The sequence below is a fragment of the Tachysurus fulvidraco genome, chromosome 2, assembly GCF_022655615.1.
Source record: "Tachysurus fulvidraco isolate hzauxx_2018 chromosome 2, HZAU_PFXX_2.0, whole genome shotgun sequence".
NCBI classification, from domain to species: domain Eukaryota; kingdom Metazoa; phylum Chordata; class Actinopteri; order Siluriformes; family Bagridae; genus Tachysurus; species Tachysurus fulvidraco.
In genome coordinates, this window is record NC_062519.1 from 3497886 (window position 1) to 3517858 (window position 19973).

Here is a 19973-nt window from a genome sequence, read left to right on the forward strand (position 1 = left end):
CTACTACTACTACTACTACTACTACTACTATTACTACTACAACAACTATTAATAATAAAAATACTAACACTACTACTAATACTAATACTACTAATACCACCACTACTACTAACACTACTACTACAACTACTACTACCACTACTACTACTAATAATACTAGTACTACAACAACTGCTGCTACTGAATATTTGATTACTGTATTTTTTATTAAATTTACATTTGCACAATAAATCATCTGCTAGCTATACAGCCATGGTAGGTCTCTTACTAAATACTGATAACTAGTGGTCAAAAGCAATAGCAAAAGTTATAGGTCAGTATAATTAAATTGTAGACAAAAATTTTGGATAGCTAGGCTGGCTTGTATGTTTGGTGCGAAATGGTTGTGGTAGGGGGCCCAGTCTCATTTTCTTTCATAGGGCCCAAAATTGCTAGTGGCACCCCTGACTACTACTAGTGACTTGACATCGTACTACAACTACTACTACTACTACTACTACTACTACTACTACTACTACTACTACACCTAATAATAATAATAATAATAATAATAATAATAATAATAATAATAATAATAATAATAATAATAATAATAATAAACAGCACGGGGGCACAGTGGCTTAGTGGATAGCATGTTTGCCTCACACCTCCAGGGATGGGGGTTCGATTCCCGCCTCCACCTTGTGTGTGTGGATTTTGCATGTTCTCCCCGTGCCTCGGGGGTTTCATCCGGGTACTCCGGTTTCCTCCCCCGGTCCAAAGACATGCATGGTAGGTTGATTGGTATCTCTGGAAAATTGTCTGTAGTGTGTGAGTGTGTGAGTGAATGAGAGGGTGTGTGTGCCCTGTGATGGGTTGGCACTCCATCCAGGGTGTATCCTGCCTTGATACCCAATGACGCCTGAGATAGACACAGGCTCCCCGTGACCCGAGAAGTTCGGATAAGCGGTAGAAAATGAATGAATGAATGAATAATAAACAGCACCATATTTAAAATATGTGAATATGTTTTATTCCACAAAGCCTCAAAGATTTTGGGCAATTCTGAGATACATTTAATAAATATGTAAAACGTATATCAAAAAATACTGTATTAAAATAAAATATATTAAATAATAAATAAACAAATAAGACAAACAAGTGAAACTGGGAAAGGATTATTAATGACGGTGTTGCAACATATCACAAGAGGGCAGTGTTGTAGCATGTATTGTGCTACAAAAGAATCATCATCATCATCACCATCATCATCCTCAACAACAACAATAATGTGTGTTAATAATAATAATTATTATGCCAACAAACAAACCAATAAACCATCAATTGGCATTAACTATGACAGATCATATATGCATTGCTATTTCGATAAACATAGACATAATGTTATTATAGATGATGAAGAATGATACACTGCATGTATTATCAAAAGTTTGTAGAACCCTGACCATCACATCCATATAACATCCCGGTGAACGCCCAGATTAAGTCCCCCCCCCTTATCTGGAGTGAATATTTATCATTTATCATGTGAATGTGATAAATGAAACATGTCCCAAAATCAAGAAGAAAAAAATACATTGTGAAGATGAAAAAAATTAAAAGGAATAATTTTTAAAGAATCACATGTGAACAATTAATCATGTTTAATGAATCACCTGACAAAATAAATGAATTATGTTATAAAAGGATTATGTGAAAGTGAACGTGAACGTGCAAATAAATAAATCCCCAAAATTTTGATAATGAATCATACAAAGAATTCGATGAATCAATTAAAGAATCACATAGCAAAAAAAAGACACTTCATAAAATATTTTTATAGTAAATTATACATTTCTGGTTAGAATTATTTATAATCCTGTTAGAATTATTTAGTTGGACTTTATTTACTATTTGTTATTTTATGACTTTATTTACAGCGTGTCATTGTTTGCTAACATGTAAGAGTTAGGGAGCATTTTGTCAAGACTGTAGCAGAAAACTTTGTAGGGGAAAAATAAAAAGAAGAGAAAAGATGTTTTGATGCGGGGCTCCACAGTCAGCATCGCAGCAAACACCCGCCTACACACTCTGTGTGAAATTCTCACTTCCTGCACACAAAATCACCCTCGCCTAAGGCTTTGTAAGCACACACAGAAGCCAGGTTAGACTAATAACATTCGAGGGCGAGCGCTAATTTGCTTTGTGATGGAGGCACGTTCATATCAGAGTCATTGTGACAGACTCTTGAATTTTATCCGGTGCCAAAAGTAGAGCTGGTGTGTAACAAGCCTGGTTTGCTGTTACCATGCCAACACAAACCTTCATCATTTTAGAGGACTACTCTGGTGTTGCCTTGGAGACGCGAAGTCCAAAGAATCTAGGCCTGGAATTGTATCACACAGAGATGACATTGAGTTCTTTCTTTTATTTTCTTTTTGTTCTTCCGCTGAGTTTTGCTCGCAAAGTCTCAGCTTGTTAATAACGCAGCAGGTAATGTGATGCTTAAATAAATGGCTAAAATCATCCCACTAACTTCATGGATTCATTCCTTCACCTTCAGTAACTGCTTTGTCCTTGAGGATCTACTTCAGGAGCACTGGGTGTGAGGCAGAAGGAATACACCTTGGATGGGATGTCAGGCTCAATCTCAGGACACCATACAGACATTCACACACACTGATTCACACTCAGGGAAATTTTGATTCACTAGTCATCCTGTTTTGTGGCCAACAAACAGACAAATAGACAGCAACCCAAGCTCAAACCAGGAACTTTCCCCTTAGGGAATCAATCTTGTAAACTGATATCATTTAACAGATTTTTGATAAATGCTTGAATATTTCTGATCAAAATTAAGATAAGATTTTGGATTGTGTCATCACAACATGACACTGCTAGCATCTTTTGAAGAATCAGGATTATAATAAAGTGGTACAACTAAAATCATCCATCACAGAAGAAATCAGTGAGCAATCTGAATTCGGAGCATGTGGCAGTCTACAGAGAAATAACCAAAAACCCGTCGTGCATAATGTTGTGATCAAAATAGCTCATGAGGTAACTGTGGGGGTGAGTGTATCTGCAATAACATGATAAACAAGACAAGGAACATGGGCTTCATAGCTCTGAATAATAACCTGAGTCATTTCTAAGTGTGTACACTCTGTGAGAGTGCAGCCAGTTCAAAAGAGATGATAGACGTTCTGTTCACTGATATTAGGAATGAAAGGACACAGAAATGCTTTCTGAAGCCACGGGAAGTAAGATTTTGATCAGATCTTGCTCATCTGTCATTTATACACAGTCTCCCAATTAATGTGGAATATATATATGTGTGTGTAATGGTAAAAAAGTAAGTAAATAACTAACACATTTATATTATAATATATACTAATTAATATTAGTATTGTTTTTAAAAGACTTACTGTGATTCATTGATTATTTGATTCATTCATTTCTTCATTCTGGATTATATACACGTCGTATTTAATATATTTTTCTGTGGTGTCTTTAACCATTTTCATTTTTTACCTTTGAAAATTACAAGTCATGGTTTTTAGATAAAAAAAAAAGAAAGTTCCAGATTTTATTTAATTAGGACAAAGGAGCAGCTTCTGTTTAGTCTGGGTAGGTAATGTTAACGTTAACTTGCTGCAAAGGGTTAGCAACTAACAGTCAAAACTAGCTACTGTATATCACACTGTAGCCTATTGTGGTTGATCAGAAGATTGTGGTTTCAAATCCCAGGTCCAACCCTTAACCCTCGATCGATTAGCTGTATAACATGAGATTAAATGTATGTCCCTCTGGATAAGGGTGTCTGCCAAATGGCGTAAATGTAAACTTTAGCTATTTCCATAGAACTTTGATGGTCCATCAAACTGGATACAGTCACCTTATTCGTCCATTTTGACACCACTTGTCTCTTCATAGACACAAGCATGGCAGCCATGATTGGCTAAGCCAGGGGCCATGACCCCATGTGAAGGTCACTTTATTTACAAATAAGGTAGCGAGAGAAATGTTTCCTTTTTTCATTTCTGAAATTAAGAGAGTATGTGCTATTTAAAAAAAAATTCTATCCTGACACGCTGCACTAGCGTAGGAGTTCTTCAATAAAAATTCTTGGTCTGTTTGTTCCTCAAGAACATTCAATGAGTCTGAGTCAGAGGAACATCACAAGCTGTGAGAATGAACATAAAAATATGCCAGAATACTTTCCAAGCATTGAATAAAAAATAAAAAATAAAAACACAGTGTGACTGAAGAGAAACCAGAATGTCACGGCTTGGAGTGAGCGAAAATCTAAAACGTTCTAAATGTTCTGCAACAATCTGAATGCATCTGCATTTCACTAGGAATCCTGGATGATTACATATTTTTACATTTTTACATTTTCACATTTTTACATAGTTTTTTATCAACAATTATCTATATTGTGTAAATTATTTATACAATTATATTAGGATAGTAAATAAGAACCATAAAAACATTTCAATCTATGTAAATAAAATACATTCATATATTAAAAATCAAAATGTTATGAAATTATATATATATATATATATAAAATAAAACTTAAAAATGAAATAAATAAAAATTAAAATTAAAAAATTCTAATCTATCTATCTATCTATCTATCTATCTATCTATCTATCTATCTATCTATCTATCTATCTATCTAAGAGAGTTCTTTACAGTAAATAAAATGAAGCCTGCTTTTCTGTCAGTTTCTTTCTTTCTTTCTTTCTTTCTTTCTTTCTTTCTTTCTTTCTTTCTTTCTTTCTTTCTTAATTTATGTATTTGACACTATAATAATTTTTTTGTTCAGCACAGCTGATTCACAGCTTTTAATTTATACACTCTGAATATTTGTCATGAATTTAACAACTCGTGACAGCGAGCATACTCACTGGAGCAAAACTGTGGCTCTGCAGATGGCAAAGTTTATAGTTTTCAACATGGTGTCACTAAACTGAAGCCAAAAAAACACTTCATGCACAAGAAGGATTCAGTCAGTGCCAAACAGCCAGAAGAAGCCATAGATGAAGCTTGTAGATTTTTCTCTTTCTTCCTTTATCAGGAAATGACATGTCTGCTGAATACTGCAAGATAATTTTATTATTGTGAAGTCGTTTTAGCATAATAAGTCATAGAAATTAAACACTCTGGAATGTGCTTTTACAGTCCTGAAGTTTATTATTAGGAGCACAGCCTCTTGGATATCGTATTTAATGTTATGACACATTTACAGAGCAAGTTCCTGTTAGCACTTATGTAATAGCAGCTACAAAAACTTTTTTCCTTTCAATAATAATATGACAAAAAAGCAGTTTGTCATGTTGCATAGAAACCAGAACGCATCAGTCATGAAGACTTTCCCAATGATGGAAATCTAGCTGACATCAATGATATGTATTTCTCCATCAGAGATTTTTTAACATGTTTATTATTTGTCTAGTCAAGTATCTGTAATACAAGTCACAGTGGATTAGTTTGAACAGTTGTCGGGAAGTCCTGGCCTAATGGTTAGAGAGTCTGACTCCTAACCCTAAGGTTGTGGGTTCGAGTCTCGGGCTGGCCACGACTGAGGTGCCTGTGAGCAAGGCACCGAACCCCCACCAACTGCTTCCCGGGCCCCGCAGCATAAATGGCTGCCCACTGTGTGTTCACGTGTGTGTGTGTGTGTGTTCACTGCTGTGTGTGTGCACTTTGGATGGGTTAAACACAGAGAACAAATTCTGAGTATGGGTCACCGTACTTAGCTGTACGTCACGTCACTGTCACTGTCAATTAGAACACAGTGCAGTACTATAATGTAACATGTCATCACTTCACAGCTAGCATGGACTCCATATGTTTAAATAAAAATAAACTGTCCGTTTCAGATCAAATACCGTCTGATAAAACCTGACGTTTTGTACAAACTGGTGGGGGAATAACATGAGTTACAAATTTGCCTGAATTAAAATAGTGAATAGTGATTTTTTTTTTTCAAGATATCATGCATTCCATTTCGGATTATGGACCATGGAATTTGTTTATATGTAATTTATCACATTAAATTACTTCAGCTGTTATAAACAGTCCAATTTGAATATTTTTAAACAATTTTAGAAAATGTTGAATAGATTTGTCATAAGAGATTACATGTTATCTAGACAATCAGAAGATTGGTCATCACCACAGATGGTCTCTCTCTCTCTCTCTCTCTCTCTCTCTCTCTCTCTCTCTCTCTCTCTCACACACACACACACACACACACACACACACACACACACACACACACACACACACACACACACACACACACACCACTTTATAAAAATGATGAATTTAGATGGCAACCACATCTTTGAAAAATGAAGAAGAAAAAAATTGACAGAAAGAGGAGAAAAATACACCCGCGCATGTTCTACATCCACACATGGCTAGCTACAGTTCTCCTCTCTTCCCTGTGTGCAAGTGTATGAGTGTGTGTGAGTGTGTATAAGTGTGTGGGTGTGTGTATATGTGTGTATGAGTGACTGAGAGAGAGAACCAGAGCCAGAAGTCAGGTTCTGACTAACAGCGCTGAATGCGACTGCCAATGAACGTGAGAGAGAGTGTGAATGTGTGTGTGTACATGAGTGTGTGCGAGTGTGTGGGGAGGTTTGTTCAGTTCGAGGTAAGTCTGCATGTCAGCTCACTTCCTCTTTTTCAATGTGGATTTTGTAGCCACTTTCGCTTCTGTATTCTTTCTGTTTCTCTACTGTTTGTTTTCGATGGTCATCACTTTATCATCATCATTATTAGTCATTCTTACTTCTCTGTCTGTCTGTCTGTCTGTCTGTCTCTCTCTCTCTCTCTGTCTGTCTGTCTGTCTCTCTCTCTCTCTCTCTCTCTCTCTCTCTCTCTCTCTCTTTGTGCATCACTTTGTAGTGTCTCCATCATCTACATGCATTTGCATGAATGACGTCCCGTATTTCCTCCATCACTAAAACAAACGACTGAGACAAAAGAGGAACAGGGCCTCAGTAGAAGAGGGTGGAATGCTTGTATCACACACTCCCAGGTCAGTTAATGGATTCCTTTGGTTCGTGGATAAAAGCCGGAGCAGCTTTTCAGATAAGTTTTGGTGAGTTGTTTGCCTTTGTCTTACCCTTACTCTTATCCGTACTAACATTTTATAGAAATCTGATGATGAGGAAGTTCAGCCGTGTGGTGGTTTGATGTAAAACAAATAGAAGCAGAAGAACTGAGAGATTTGTAATGAGTAGGGCTCTTGTAGATGAGTAGAAGATGAGTAGAGTTTAACAGAGAGAATGCTTTAATTGATATTTAAACACTGAATGGACTGAATGAAGTCATGCAATTTGGCTCGACAAACATTTCAAGTGCACTGGTGTCAGGATGTCAGAAATGTTGCTTCAGCCATTTTTACTGAAAGAAGCAATCCACTGTTTCATTTGTAATAATATACTTTTTTTTTTTTAAACCTTTACTTTTTCTGGGTTAGCAAAACAAAACTTTGAGACAAGTGACACGAGTCAACAAGGGAGCTGCAGACAGGAAGTAAGACATAAAGAAGTTTTGACAAATGTTAAAAATGCAATTAATCAAGACTAGCGAATAAAGTGTAGACACTTTAAATTAATTACATTCCTGTCAGCTTTGGTAACATAATCGTTCTTCTACCACTGAGGAAATATCACTGATATTATCTAGCTGGTGGTTCATTTTCAGGACAGCAGTAAAGGTCACATGGTAGGGTGTATGTGTGTATGTGTGTGTGTGTGTGTGTGTGTGGGCTGTGGTGGTGTACATACAAATGAATCGGTTACAAGCAGTTCTACTGAGTTTTAAACACTTGCATAAAGTGTGCTGTTAGCAAAAGATTTTGATGCAGCAGAGTGCAAAGGTGAGAAACCACAGAAGTTGATTCGTGATTATTTTCCTAAACAATAGACACGTCCTGTATTCTGTTATTCTTTACAGTTATGTTTAATGTTGTGGAACATCCGACTAGTTATTCCCTGTTATTACATACGTTATAGCAACTTTTGACTAGCTTAAAAATAATAAGACATAAAACATAAAACAGCTTGTCATGTGACCAACAGACTGGAAAGTCCTGAAGACTTTCCCATGACTGATACCTCAGATAGACTTACATTTATGGATAAATTAAAAAAAAAAAGAAGTAAATATTCTTTTTACAAAAGTAAAAATAGTTTTTAAAGAAAAAAATTTGATATTTGTTCAATGACATCTATTTATTTAGTTATTTGGCTTAGAATATGGTACTTACCTTTTTTTATTATGTTACAGTACTTTTCTAATATTAACAGTAACACAATAATATTTAACTAAATAATAAGCATTTAATGTATTTTACTAGCCAATTCAATTCAATTCAATTCAAATGTAAAGGACTGTAAATTAAATTCATCTGTTTACTACCTACCTGTTCAAATGCAGTCTAATAATTAAGAAAACGACAGTGTCTGAAAGCATCAAGTAAACCTACAGTAGATCACTGCGCATGGCTGATAAATATCGTCTAGGGAAGTTTTTCCCAAATTCAAGTCCTTAGTAAAGCTATTCAGTTCATATTTTTACTTTCTTGAAGTGCCCAGGACTCCAACTGGATAATCAGGGTTTTTGATGGCTTGATAAGAACACCATTAGGAGATGAGACTGGTTAGAGGTTACTGAGGTTACTGGTTATATTTCTTGCATAACTGGAAGTAAGTGGCCAGAGGTATCACTGAAATCATCATTATCAACATATTAATACTCTCTCATTTCATATAATCTATTATATATTTATTGTATTATTTTGTATTTATTCATCCTTATTTTGCCTTTTGTTAAATTTCATCTTTATATTTTTATATTTTATTTTATATAAAATTTTTTAGCTTGATTTTATACACGTTAACCTGTGCATGAAAAGTGGCTAGTAATTAAACACATTGTCTTATATGTATTTATTATTAACATTTCAGTTTTGCACTCGTCGCTGTTTACAACAAAACTACTCTATCAAGATAAATATTATCTTTTCTCTGCAATGATGCTCCTGCTCATAGAAAATATGTCTGAGATTCTTTTGGGAACTGTGTTGACATTAACTGCATTCCTACTCATATGGGAGGGATACCATAAACCACTGGAACTGGGGGGTCTAATGAAAATTGTTTCTTTTTTGCAGGTAATTAACAGGCTCAGTCTCTGAACAGTAAGAGGGTGCTGTTACCATGGCAACTGGCAAGCAAGGCTTTGTGAGAGCTACCGAGCCTCAGCATTTGGTCTCTGTTCAGAGAGAGAAAGAGATGCACGTTCAGGCCCCACTACCAGCCATGTATATCCAAGCCGTGTCTGGCTTGTCATCCTACCCTCAGAGTCAGCCAGCAGCCGTGCAGGAATCAGCAGTCATTCCTCTGTCCGTGCCAATGATGTATGCCAACCAGACTCTGCCCCTTCTGACTTTGCACATAGCGAGTGGGGCAGGTCTCCAGCAGCAGAGGCCTGAACCTCCAGCATCTTCATCAAGACCCAAGTCTCAAAGGAAGCACGTGTGCCCACATTGTGGAAGGGACTGTCTGAAACCCAGTGTTCTGGAAAAGCACCTGCGCTGCCACACCGGCGAGAGGCCATATCCTTGCCCCACCTGTGGCATCTCCTTTAAGACACAGAGCAACCTCTACAAACACAAGCGTACTCAGGCCCATGCTCGTCTCTCCAGCGAATCCGGAAAGGGAACCTTCAGCAGCCAGGAGAGCACTGAGAGCTCAAGGGAGAATTGCCGTAGTCCCTCATTGGAATTACAAAATGAAGATTCAGGTGACACAAACAGGAATGATGGTGCTCTTCCTGCTGTGGCAACAAGCACAGCTACATCAGAAGAGGTCAAATCAGGATCTGAGACAGAGTGGGCTTTATGCAAAGCTGCAGTGGTTGGAGTTATCGCTTCACCAGCACATGGACAACAAGTAATTTCGCATACTATAACCCAGAGGGTACCTCAACTACCATCTGATGCTGCACCAACACAGGTAAAATGCCCGAATCGAGATGGACGTGCTCCACTGGCTCCAAATCGCATTCCACTTCAGAGGCAGGAGGCACTCTTTCCAAAGTCTCAAAGCCATGACAGCACAGACTCAGGCTTTAGTGAAAGCAACGAACAACACTCAACTTCCAGTCCTGGAGCCACTGTGAACGATCCCAGTATGGAACTGGATGAGCCTGAAACTTCTGTGAAGATCTCAGATGAGGCCACTGATGACACCAAGAATAAAGTTTCACTTCAGGAGAAACAAAAGCTAGAGAAACACATCTTGAAGCTTATCTCAGACAACAGCGTGGTAATGGATGACCAACACCTGGTAAATGTCCGGCCGAGGAAGACGGGTTTGTCGAAGCAAGGTAGTATTGATCTTCCCATGCGTTATACTTACAAAGACTCATTCCATTTTGAAATAAAAAGCAGCAAACATCTAGTATCCGGTTCACAAAAGCAAGACAAAAATGGCAGGGCTTTTTACAGCTCTATGCCTACTCAATATTCTACCAGCTTGGAACACGCACCATTAACCCGAAGCAGTTCTTTACCATTTAGCATGGGCATTCCAAACAGTGACAGCACAGTTTCACCTTGCCAAGTAGACAACATTCCATTGAGCAGGAGGTGTAGTGCAGGACATATTTATCCATTTAAGTCAATAGACCAACACACACCCAGCCATCGTTCACTGGTCAGACAAGTAGCAGTGGATGGCTTATCTGCAGTGGAAGGCTCTCTAATGGAAAGGGGAAGTCTTAGTAGCCTCAGTTCTGATGGAGACTGCACTGACACAACATCAGAGTCGCCTGTCAAAAGATGCCGTAGGAAGAAAGCAGAAAAGTTTGCCTACAATAAATGGTACATGTATGGAGGTGGTACGTTTAAGAAGCTCTACAACACAGAGAAAGATTCTGTATTGAAGAGTAGAAAGTCCACACTTAGCCCTGAGCAAACAGACAGCCAGGGTATTCAAATAAGCCAACAGATTGAAAGCAATTCATCTGCATCTGTATCTGGGAACTATATTTCTTGCTCTGCTCCAAGTCTGTCTCCTGCTCTCACAACACAGGCATCCAGTCAGGCTCTCTCCTCTTACGTACTTGTACAAAATACACCAGTGAAACAATCAACAGGGCAACACCAGCAAACCCTGACCAAGCAAACTAATGTCCCATGCTCAGACTTGAGTATTGCAATGAATGTAATAAAAGGCATGGAAGAAAAAGGAAGAGCATCTGATACACAACTTTCAACTCTGATACCATCAGAGAGGAAAAAGCAAAAGACAGATGAACAATTTTCAGCCCTTGCCAAAAATTCAGAAGCCCTAATAAGGATGCAGCAATGCTCGAGCCGACAGATAAACACCAACCTATGTCAGTCATTACAATCAGAGTGTTGTGATGTTCCCCAGAAGTCAAGTTTAACTTCACCGCAGAGAGACAATGGGTTAAGTCTTAACAGACAAGACAGTTTCACCAATCTGTCTTCCTCCTCAAATCAGAGACAGCACCTTTTCAAGAGGCACAGTTCTCCGCTTTTTGCAGCCAATATAAGCGGGACATCTGCGTCTCCGTCTGTCTCCTCCAGCATCTCCTCGGTTTCTCAAGCCAAGACCAGCTTTCTTCCCAAGTACCAGCTGAAGATTCCTGTTTTGACAGATGGCATGTCAGATCCTTGTCTTGGCAAAAGTTCCTTGTTGAATCCGTCTTCAACCAGACAGAATGTTAGTCTGAATCAGCAAACTGCAACAACTTCACCATCCTCACAACAAAACCAGGCATCTATGACCATGATGTCCCCTGGACAAGGGCAAGGTACTTTGTGTGTAACAGCCATAACAAAGGCAACATCTATGACATCTGCTGTGTACAGTTGCCAGAATGATAATGCCTACACATCGACCTACACCTCTACATCAGTCTCGTTGGCTTCTCCATTAGCATTCACGGACCTCAGTCTAACAGTTAGCACAACACATAGCTCAATCTCACCAGTTAGTCATTCATCTACATCAACAAAACACAGCCAGGTCCATGCAGGAAATGTGGCATCTGTACAAGACAGTCCTGTTACATCAGTAGTGATCCCAACACAATCACTAGGAGTACCTACACCAGTACTTCCGGGCTCTACAGATGGCATCCCTTTGGAGATAAGCGGCACTGAAGTCCAGGGATCTCAGGACACATTTTACGTACAAACGGCAGACCTCCAGATAGTCATGCAACTTATATCCGATGAGCAGCTTGCACTGATAGAACCACAGATTGAAATGCAGGACTATAAAACTACTGGAGGTCAATGTTTTCTCAGGAAAGATCCAGAAACATCTGGGACTGACACAACCCCAACAGGTGTTTCACAGAAAATACATAAACAATGCTCTGGTGATGCAGGAACAAAGCTAGCTGTTGAACAGGGAAATGTAAACAGGAGTGTGCTCAGCAACATCCCAGACATAACACTCATGTCATCTGGATCAACAGTTACAGAACACAAGGCAAGGAGTACAAAAAGTGCTCAAGATATTTATTTTACAAACACTGGCATTAAAGGAGTTATTTCAAGGTCACCTTCCAAGTCAGAGCATGGTGTTTCAGCATTACTGGACAGCAGGACATTTGGACAACAGTGTAAACGTTTAGGTTCAACACCTGAAGAGAGTACAGTGCCAAAAGGCCCAGAGACTGTAGGGAGTGGTATTAGTGCTGAATCATATCTTAAACAAATTCCTAGCGAGAAAGTGAGTAAAACTTCAGCAGGCAAATCCAGAGCAAGAAATGAGTCAGAGGGAAGCAAATCTTCTGTGTCTGACCATATATTGAGAAACTATTCAACATCCATTATATGCAACATTCAGCAAAGTTGTCAAGACACTACACACAACCATGGGACAAGTCATACAATTTTGGGTTCTGCCAACAATACAGCATTATCCTCAGAGGGCAAATTGGTGAAAGTGAAATCTTCACCACCAGAAATATCTGTAAGAAATATTTGTCCAAACCTTCAGCCTGTGCAAATGACAGTTCAGCAGCATAAATCACTTGCCTTAACAAAATCAGTAGAAAAACAGACGACTGAAACAAACACATCATGTATCTCTGGGGCATCTTCAGCTCAGGGTCTACCACTGACCGCCATGTCGTCTTCAAACCATGATGAACCGATTCAACACAAGACATGCCAGTCATCAAATGCCTCTTCAATCATCACAAAAGCGATCAGCACACGGAGTGTACTAGCATGCCGGGTATCTCCACAACAACCTTTAAACCAGACAGGTGCATTCAGTGGAGACAGGTCAACCTATGACAAAAATCAGACCTCTGCTTCAGGTCGATCCGGGCAACATTCAATCCTACAAGTCTGGTCTAAAACTGAGGATGTCAAGACAATCACATCCAGTTTTGAGTCGCATGGACCAATCTTAAAGTGTCTTAAAGAGGAGAGTATTAAATGTGCACTTGCGCCTGGTGGAATACTTCATGTCGCTCAGGATTCATTCACAGGTGAGTTCAAAATTTCATTCAGCCATGATTCTGTTGAAAACATCCACAAACTGGAGCAGACTGCAGTAGCTAGAGACTTATAGGGAAATGTATTTATTCAGTACAGTTCATGTAGATACAATGAATCATATGTCATGTTATTTACAATAATCTCAGTATTGTTGGAGTTCCCTTCAATATTAAGACCTAAATGTTTTACAGTATGTGATCATTTATTTTGCACCATGCCATGATATATATGCCATATCATATATTTTATATATCACTGGTTCTGGGGACTAGTGTGTGCTGGGGAACCCCAGGGATCCTCAAAGAAATCCCTGGGATTTCTTTTAGAAACAAAAGTGAAAATGTAAATTGAGTGAAAAAAATTAAATCACAAATAAATAAATAAATAAATAAATAAATAAATAAATAAATAAATAAATAGACAGTCACTTGAATGGATCTGTAGAAATAACTGTACAGCTGAACATGTAGCTGCTCTCAAGCTAATAACGAGTAATAGGCATGTTAATGTTTTTTATGTTAGCATGTCTTTTGTCTCTTTAAACAGACAAGCTGTAACTGTGTATTTCCACTAGGTGGCGACAATCGACAATCATTTCACAAGTACAATCCGTTTGCACAATTACAGATTTGTTTATTAATTTTTTTTCCACAAACATAACACGACATAAGTCCCTTTTTAATATAAAAACAAAACTGAATCAGGACAAAACATCAGGTGAAATCAGTTTCTTTAAGCTCCCAGTTGGGTAAAAGGGAGATGAAAATAAGCATATATGAAATTAGAAATCTTATTTTTTTCTGTTTATCTATTGAGAACAGCTGTACTTAATGTACAGTTTTTCATACATCTCCAAATGTGCACCACAAAACAATTGACCTTTTACTTCCTAGGCTTATTTTATAAAGAATAAAGTTGGAATTTATAGGGTTTTTTTCTCTTATAAAACTTCTGAAATCACTGTGAATGGCTCATATAAATAAATAAATAAATAAATAAATAAATAAATAAATAAATAAATATGAGCCAGTCTTATAAGAGAAAAAACCTATAAATCCCATATTTATTCCATATATATATATATATATGCATAAAAAAATAGAGATTTTTGAAGGAATGACTGTTTATAACTGCTATAACATAAAAACATTAAGTAATGTGTTTATTGGACATTAATTTTTCTAATCTAATGAAGCATTAACTTCTGCAACATATATATATACGAAATATATATATACATATATATGTGTATATATATATTTCGTATATATATATGTTGCAGAAGTTAATGCAACATATATATACGAAATATATATATGTTGCAGAAGTTAATGCTTCATTAGATTAGAAAAATTAATGTCCAATAAACACGTTACTTAATGTTTTTATGTTATAGCAGCTATAAACAGTCATTCCTTCAAAAATCTCTATTTTTTTCTCACTCTAATGTATAGACTTCATCTTGTCATGTTAATGAGAAACTTTAAACTCCTCTGTCCTGAAGACCTTACCGTAGAACAATGCTAAACTTGCAAATTGCTGACGGTGAAAGAAAAAAAAACTGTATTATTTTGTGGAGCATCTGCAACACAAGTCACTGTGAATACGTGGTTGCTATAGAAACAGTGACATATTAAAACAAGCATTAATAAAAACCTCTGGAATTAATGCCAGAGTTATTGATTTACTCCTTTTGACCAGTCAGAAGCAAGAATCCAACATTGCTGTGTTAGTTTTGTGTAACATAAATTTATATAATAATTATTTTGATCTAATTCATTTGTGGAATAGTTTTAATAAAATTCAAGTTCTTTAAGTAAAAAAACAAAAACATAAATGAAGAATATAATAAATATAAATAATAGAGTGCAATACAGTGTGCTATTCTTGCACCGTTGTTTTTCTTGATTACGGCAATTAAATTTCTAATTTCTAAGATTCTCTAAAAGATAAAGAGATCCACATATTTTTGGAAGACACTGAGATATTCAGATACCATTGACTTCTTGACTTGACAACACTTTTTGGGTTGATTTGTTTATTCTCCCTTCATTTCTATCCTTTTTTTTTTTAAAAAACACTCTTTCACCTCGATGCGCACCTACACTGACCTCTCTTCCTGATCATTCACAGTCATTCAATATCAGAATCTTGTTGAAAAGAAAAACACTTCATCCTTTAAAGTCCTAAGAGCGTTGACTTACCGTGTGGCAGTTTCAAGGAGCTTCTCTTTCCGTAGGTCACAGGCCACAAGAATTAGTCACAGCAACAAAAATAAGAAAGGTCAAAGGATGATCAGAAGGGATAAGAATAAACAAAGCTACTCCTTTTTTCCTCCTGAAAAGCCTGATTAGATTAAGCATTCACTACTCTGATCAGCCTTTTTTGTTTAATGCTCCTGTAAAGAGTTTGAATTTCTCCTTCATCACCTTTTCACCAGCGTCCTTTAAGTGACTTTGATGTATTAGATATTATCACGGAGTGAACAGAGGGTCTACCACGGAGGTCTTGACTGAGAGACGGCCGTAGGGTCGGGAGGTTTTTTATTTCTCGCTTGTCTCCATTACAAACGACCGACATGACCTGAGCTCCCACTTAGATGACAGAGACACGTGCAAGAGGCCAGGAAAAGCAATCAGGACCTGGACTATCTGAGTAGATAATTATTTATACATTTGTGCTGTTAAATTCTGGAATCTGATTGGTCAAAAAGGTGTAGTTTGAACGGTAAATCAAATCACAGGCTTTGTATTAATGGATGCATGAATATGTATTATAGCACATTTCCTTGTGGACTCGTTTGTTCAAAAATAAATGATAAAAAGTGCTGTGGTACTTATAGGGTGTATAGAATATTTTAGGTGGTGAGGGTGTTACACCATCCTGTCATGTTACTCGTTATTATACTTTGCTTGATCAAATTTTCTGAACGTACATGATGTTTGAAACTTTTTCAAGGCAAAATCAAGACAACAAAAGTGCATCCATCCTTACTGTTAATTACAGTACATGTTTCAGTCCCCAGCCTTATCTGGGTGTGTCGTAAAGTCGGTTTCTCAGATGAAGAAGGTGTTAAAAACAAGATACCTGTGGTTACACCTCAGCATGTCTTGGCTCTAGTTCAAGGAAAGGAAAGTGTATGGAATTCGATCTTTGCAGCTTATGCACTGATACCTCAGGGAAGCTGCGAGGCAAGCCAAGACCAAGCTTCTGCTTTTAGAACTCTGAAGCCATGGAAGGATTTGAAACAACTGGAATTAATTTGTTCTCCCCTCAGGGCCTTCGGTGAGCCGTTCTCTACAAAATTCAAAGTTAAACAGGGAGGCTGGGACAGCGAGACAGAAGTGGATTCCCCTGGAAAATAAGAGAAGAGGAGGAGATGGGACAGAGCGGGTGCGGTCGTGGGACCCAAAGAGCACATGGACAAAAGAGGAGGAGGAGGAGGAGGAGGAGTCCATGGAAAAAAATAAAGAGGTGAGTCAAAAAAGAGAGGAGAACTGTGAACTAATCAATTAAATAGAAAAGCTTCATCAGTCACTTGTCTGGCTCGTCGGGTTTCTAAAATTACCTGAGTGCAGCTCACACCCCTGAGGCTGCCAGAGATTTTTTTTGCAGTACAGTTTCAGATTTGTTTTACTTGCATTAGAGATGGTGCGATTCATTAAGTAACAGTAGGTGTGTTTTTCGATTCGATTGCAGATTCTGAATCTTTATTTATTTCTTAATCCAATTTTAATCTAAAATACTAGGATTCAAGCATTTACAGGGCTACCTATTGATTTCAGTTCTGCAGATATGCACAAATATGCAAAATATGCAAAATTGCAAATTGAGAATTTTAATCTTGAAATTTGTAAAAATGTTTAAAAAAAATATGCTTAATAATCTTGTATATTTTTTTTAATCATGAATCCCTAAAAATGAAATTTTAAATACGTTTATTGACCTTACCATTAGGGTAAAGGCTAACACTTGCTACCATGCAGGGTAATTGTTAGCCTAATGTAAGCTAATCTGCAAACTTGCTGGATTACCTGACTAGTTAATTAGTTTGAATTACAAAATCCTAATAGAAAGCTCATCAGTTGCTTATGAAATTAGCTAGTCAAGAGGATGGTAGTTATAGAGCTGCTGAAAAATGTAACTAACTTTAGCACAGTGCTGTGTTTAGGTAGCTTAGCTAACCCTGCTAAGTATCCGTGTTTAAAAGTGTAAATGGCAGCTAAGGTGTGTTACAAGCATGACACGGTGCTCTTCACTTTTCTCTATGATGTGAATTTTTAAATCTGCTGACATTCTTTGACCTGTGTTTTGTATTTTAACATATCTATGTTTCATGCAGGAGGCAAAATGCACTGAAATCTACCACAAAGCAGTGAAGCCACGTCCCGACCTTTCCACGTCGCCACACAGGACTAACGCCAAAGCATCATCGCCTGAGATTGTTTCCATCACCCCTACACCAGCAATCTGTGTAATATCCAACTTTTCATCTGAAAGCACCAACAAAGTTAGAGAAAACAGTCCTGGTGTTAACCTGGCTCCAAAACACATTGAACAAAGTAACAAAAAAGTGAAGAAACACATTTCTCTTGGATGTCATGAAAGTTTAACGCCGTTATCCAAAGGACCAGGTGACATGAGGCATCTCTTGGCTCATTCATCTCCTTTAGTGAACGCCACTCAGGAGGAGGTCAAAAAAGAGACACAAACCAAAAATCTGACTCATTCAACAAGCACGCAAGTGCAAAGGCCACTGCCAAAGCAAGAAGCAGATGGAACAGCACAAATCAGTGTGGCGATCGAACTCGGCACAACATCACTTCGCAACACTGATCACTGTCAGATAATAAAAACCTCACCGGCACATACACGTCCTTCATGTTTAAACCAGACTAACAGCTCTTGCATACATCCAAATCCAACATGCACATCCAGAATTCACAGCAACCCTACAGAACATAATGCTCCACACAGCTACATGGAGGAAGAGGAGGAGGAGGAGGAGGAGGAGAAGGAGGAGGAGAGGTCCAGCAGCAGTGACGATGAGGGAAAACTAGTGATTGAACTTGAATAAAAACTCAAGGCTTATGGTGGCAGAACATGTGCAGAAATCTTAACAAACCACAAATATGGCAAATTAAAAGGGGAGGTCATTTTTGAACATCACATGCTTCAAATGCTCGTTATTGATTGGCTACACCGGGTGTCCGACTGAGAGACGATGGAACACTTGAGAGCTTGAGGAAGTTTAGAGTAAATACAGTAAATCTCCAGTAAATAGCCAGCACGTTGCTTGGATTATACTCTGTATGTCTGTGTTGCTTTGCTCTGGGTTCCCTGGAGAGGAAGAAACAGGTTTCCTCCCCCACAAAACATGTATGTGGATTGGCTATGCTGATAATGATGAATCTGAGTGTTCGGGATGCCCTGCGATAGACTGAAAGGCCCATTTTCACGTCCAGTTTAGGCCACACCCAATTTAGATTGAAATCCAAAAACAGATTCATCAGCAGCATTAATCAGAACAGATGTAGATATACACCAATGGCATTACAACACTATATGATCTACTCTGTTTGTGTTGTTTGTTTTGTTTTTATATTTTCTGCTTTGCCATTGGCTTGTTAAAGTATTTTGCACTTTCAGGCCACTTTATCTACGAACAAACCCTCTGGCTGCATTTTTGTCCAAGCTAACACCAAACCATAATGATGCCAAACGAAATGCACAGCAAACACCAAGGAATGCACAGTCTTCTTAATGATATGATTCAAATTGTTTCCAGGACAGCAAATAGGGTGTGAATGTATGTGAAGCTGCATTTCCACAGTCACTGGAGTTCCACAGGGATCGCTCATGAGCACAATCAAGATTTCAGGTGTAAGGAGATTTAACAGAGAGACAGACAGACAGATTCCTGAAAGCCTTAGACATTGCCATAAAAAATGTAAACATAAACCAGTCATCATTCCCATCTTTCTTTGTTGTTTTTTTTCAGGCTGCTGTTAAATGTCAGACATTTCTACGCAAAAGTTTGACTGATAAGTGTAAATGCAAAACTAATAAATTTTTTAAAAGACTACTTCAGATATGTTGTTAATTAAAATGCTATTGTCATACAATATTAGATGTTCTAAAACATCTGTAAATAATGAAATAGAACTTTGTCCATGGAAGTTTAATAATACTTTAAGGCTTTGGGAGACCAGACTGAGCTTTATCATCAGACTATATTTCACGGTGGTGTGGTGATGTGTTAAAAGTGTCATTTGTCTATGTCATCTATATTTCAAGACATAAAAGCAGTGGGGAGTTATATATTTACTGTCATCTTGTCTGCTGCAAATTGAGTTATTTAAATATTTGCCCCAAGGGAGAAAAAAAATGAACAGACCTTCTTTAAAATATGCTT

General features: G+C 37.7%; 1 protein-coding gene across 2 annotated transcripts; it reads left to right on the forward strand.

The window, feature by feature from the left end:
* The first annotated feature begins 6499 nt into the window (after positions 1–6499).
* znf831 (zinc finger protein 831) lies at positions 6500–19643 on the forward strand. 2 transcript variants are annotated; one of them, XM_027154840.2, is made up of 5 exons: positions 6500–6649; positions 6904–7099; positions 9179–13548; positions 16836–17032; positions 17901–19643. In XM_027154840.2, the coding sequence occupies exons 3-5, from the start codon at positions 9225–9227 to the stop codon at positions 18633–18635; spliced, it is 5256 nt and encodes a 1751-aa protein (XP_027010641.2). In that variant the 5' UTR covers positions 6500–6649; positions 6904–7099; positions 9179–9224; the 3' UTR covers positions 18636–19643. The 2 variants fall into 2 exon arrangements, with proteins under 2 accessions (XP_027010641.2, XP_027010639.2); XM_027154838.2 differs by lacking the exon at positions 6500–6649 and having other exon boundaries at positions 6656–7099.
* Positions 19644–19973: the final 330 nt, after the last annotated feature.